This window comes from Vicia villosa, unplaced genomic scaffold (genome assembly GCF_029867415.1).
Source record: "Vicia villosa cultivar HV-30 ecotype Madison, WI unplaced genomic scaffold, Vvil1.0 ctg.003327F_1_1, whole genome shotgun sequence".
Classification (NCBI taxonomy): Eukaryota; Viridiplantae; Streptophyta; class Magnoliopsida; order Fabales; family Fabaceae; genus Vicia; species Vicia villosa.
Window position 1 is genome coordinate 80,005 of NW_026706177.1, and position 3,728 is coordinate 83,732.

Consider the following 3,728-nt stretch of genomic DNA (forward strand, 5'->3'; position numbering starts at 1 on the left):
TTAATTATAACTTATACAATATCAAATTTAACTGTACATCCATAAAAGTTGCATTATAATAAAATTGAGTTCAAACATTAATTCAAGATAGTATCCCGTAAACAAAATGCCTAACATAAGATTACTTATTATACTAAGTTTAATACTTTGAAGTATGACCCTAGTAAAATAATAAAAAACATAGTTCAACAAAAGAACAAAAAGCATGGTTCAAGTTTAATGCTTTCAACTACAAGCCAAAATAAAAAAGACATCCCAACTCATTCAAATTTGTCTTCTTGGAATTCATCATCCGGATCATCCTCTTGAAATTCATCACATATGTCGTCCTCCAAAAATTCTTCATCTACGTCGTCCCCTTGAAATTCACCATCTATATCGTCCTCTTGAAATTCATCATCTAGATCTATGTCGTCCTCTTGAAATTCTTCACCTAAGACGTCCTCTTGAAAACCATCATTTATGTCGTCCTCTTGAATTTCATCATCTATATAGTCCTTTTCAACATCTTCATTGATACCTTGCTGCATAAGAAAATAAAACAAAATACATCAACCATAAATATTTTTGGTCCAAAGGACAATTAGGGCATTAACGAGAATTAAACCTCACATAAATAAAAACTAAAACAATGAGCAAAACACACTCAATCATGCATTACCATACCCTTAACAACATAGCCGTGAACGCCGCTGATCAAAAGTATCAGTGCTACAACCATGACTATATTTAAACTCTACTGTTGGTACTAGCCTTGTTTAATAGTTTATATAGTTTAATATAGTTAGACATTACCATCACACATCTTATATATTTTCTGCTACATTATTTATGTCTAACTACATCAAGAAAGGATAAGAATATATCATATGACACCAAAAGAGAAATGGATGATTGTAACACAGAAGACATGATCATGCATAGAAAATAACTAAAAATAAAGTGACCAACAATATTATCAAATATTTTTCCCATAAAATTTTATCAAACTAACTTATAGAGAATACATTCGACTTACATCTTGAAGCTTCTTTCTTTTCCCCTTCGATTCAATTGGGAAACATTTCAACATGAAAAATAAGCAACCATTTTGAGTTTTCCACATCATTATTAGTAATTATATATAATTAGTTATTTAAGTTACACGCACATAAATGAGTCTTTAGTATAATAAATTTATACTATATCCAAGACAATGTAACAACCTTAAAGACACAAAACAAATTAAAATATTTCATGATGTCACAACTTTATCAAACCTTAATATACTTATTTATCTTTCAAATACTGTTATATGCTACATTCATATAATGTGTCAAATGCCAATTGGTCAAAGCACATCTTGGTGAGTTCAATACAATAAATTAACCGAGAAAGATCAATTAAAACTACAAAGCAATAAGAGAAAGTTACCTTTAGAATCACTCTTGAAATTTTTTATAAAATCCTTTACAAACTTTCAGTTTATTAATAACTATTTAATTTTTGAGTTTTATATAATTCACTTGCAAACTTGAAGTAAAAATCTTTTTTTCTAATACTAAAATATTTAGATAATCGAATAATAAGAGAAGAAAGGAGTACAATCTTAGAGACACCACCTTCATAGCACCCTTAAAAGCAATTGTCCAATCTTCATTTTCTGAAATAAATTATTAATTACATGTGGTTAAACTTAACAACATATTGCAAACTGATCATTGAGATAGAAATACTCTTGAATTAATAGATTGAATTACCTTTAGAAGATATGATGGGGACTATGGTGGTTGGCACAAAATCCATCATGTCATACTCCCACAACATAAATTTAACAATATTGTGTGTATAATGTCAAGAGAAATAAAAGCCTTCTGGTTTCATGTACACCTTTCCTCTTCATTAATTAGGTGGGAGAAATAAAATCCTTATGGTTTATTGTACACCTTTCCTCTTTATCTGTTTTTGCTATCAATTGTTTTCTACAACAAACTCACCATGTTAACTTTTTCTATAATTTTTAAACACACCAATCATAGTTAACAGCAAAATCTAAACAACAATAATAGCAAGTAAACAATTCCTTAGTCATATTCCTCGTGAATGATTGATGGATGAATTATAAACTAAGCCTTTTGAGAAATTATCTGGTCCTATGCCTCATATAGGAGAAAATAACAAATATAAATGCCACTATCAAAGAAGGGAAATTCACACCTGGAAATTTTAATTTCAGGACCCATTCTGGAGTATTGATATCAATATCATTGAAACCAACTTTATCATAATAATTATCAGTGTTTCCCAAGTCTGTGAGGGCACGGATGTGTTTTCAATGATGTCAAAACTTTCAATTAAAGTATGGATGTGTCTCAAACCAACAAGACAATGTAAGAAGCTTGAAGAATCAAAAAAATGACATTTTTGGAAATTTTGAATGTTCAGGTCGACCTATAGATACCTCAGGTCGACGCATGAAACTTAGGGAAAGCCACGGGTTTGCTCAGGTCGACTTATCCTGGAATCCATGTTGGGACAGCATGCATCGCGCATGGCCTTTTTTAGGTCGACGCGAGGAACTTTGAGTGAGCCACGAGTTTGCTCAGGTCGACCTATAGGTCGGCTCATGAAATGCTTAGGTCGACGCATAATTTGCTTTCTTTTCTCTGGTGAAGCCACGGGTTTGCACAGGTCGACCCTCTCAGTTGCTTAGGTCGACCTGTCGCTGTGAAAAGCTAATTTTTGTTGTTTTCTTTTTGCCTTGGCTCTAGATGACATATATTTGATTCATCGGTTATTTCATTTGAAAAAGAACAGGAAAAGTGAAAGATAGACGCAAGGCTCTTATCATCTTCAACCTCTCGCTCATCGATCGACAACAAGGTGAGGAGCGTGTGTTGATAACGTTCAACGATAGATTCAGTTCTTGTTCGAGTTAAGAGATTGTGGGTTTTTCTTGAATAAAATATAAGGGTTTTGTCCTCCAAGATCATTGGGATTTGGGGGTTTTTGACGATTCTTTGCTTCATCAATATTTAGTCGTGCTTAAGGGATCGAGGAATCATGGGTTCACTCGACAAGGTAGCAACAATCGGAGGATAGAGGAGGAAGAATCGGGGTCACAATATTAGGATTAAATCAGCTGAGCAGAGGGTTTGAGAAACATTGGGTTCTCAACAAGGTAGCTACAACCGGAGGTTTATCAAAGATTTGTGACACACTTGGTTCATATCGAATCAAGGGAAGAGAATAACATTGTTTCAATATTTCTGCATTTTTGTAGTTGGTAATTGGTAACATTTTCTTCTCTTGTAAACACTTTGAATTCAATATTGAATATCCTAATTCTAAGTTTAGAATTAGGGGCAGACGTACCCTACGCGAGGACGACAAGGGGATCTGCCTAAACAAATCGTGTGTCTCTTTTACTTTATCGCTTTTTACTTTCGCTTGGCTTAATTTATGTTTGTGCGAACCGTTAGAGCTTGGTAACTACTGCACACCAAGTGTTTGATAAAATCACCCACACATAAATTATTGTTGTTATTTGTCTATAAAGCATTGGAAGTAATATTCTAAAGTAACAACAACACGTCAACTGATAATACAACGCGTTAGTTCACTTTTTCATCACGTTGGTTTTTGCATATCCGGTTCTTCTAATAAAGGGTCGTTTTTAGACGATTTCGCAAATTCGGGTAGCTTTCGCATTAAACTCTTTAAAACACGAAAAGGAAATGAGGGATTTA

The 3,728-nt window shown here is 33.2% G+C and overlaps 1 protein-coding gene across 1 annotated transcript; it reads right to left on the reverse strand.

The window, feature by feature from the left end:
- Window positions 1-260: 260 nt before the first annotated feature.
- Window positions 261-721, reverse strand: LOC131640812 (uncharacterized). Its single transcript, XM_058911190.1, has 2 exons — window positions 662-721; window positions 261-524 (listed from the first exon to the last, which is right to left on the reverse strand). The coding sequence occupies exons 1-2, from the start codon at window positions 719-721 to the stop codon at window positions 261-263; spliced, it is 324 nt and encodes a 107-aa protein (XP_058767173.1).
- Between the last annotated feature and the right edge of the window lie 3,007 nt (window positions 722-3,728).

Bases quoted from the DNA above. Each gene is read 5' to 3' on its own strand.
- LOC131640812 (XM_058911190.1), bottom strand. From the start codon at position 721: ATGGTTGTAGCACTGATACTTTTGATCAGCGGCGTTCACGGCTATGTT. The intron at 525-661 runs GTAATGCATGAT...TTTCTTATGCAG, and splicing joins GCTATGTTGTTAAGGGTATG to CAAGGTATCAATGAAGATGT.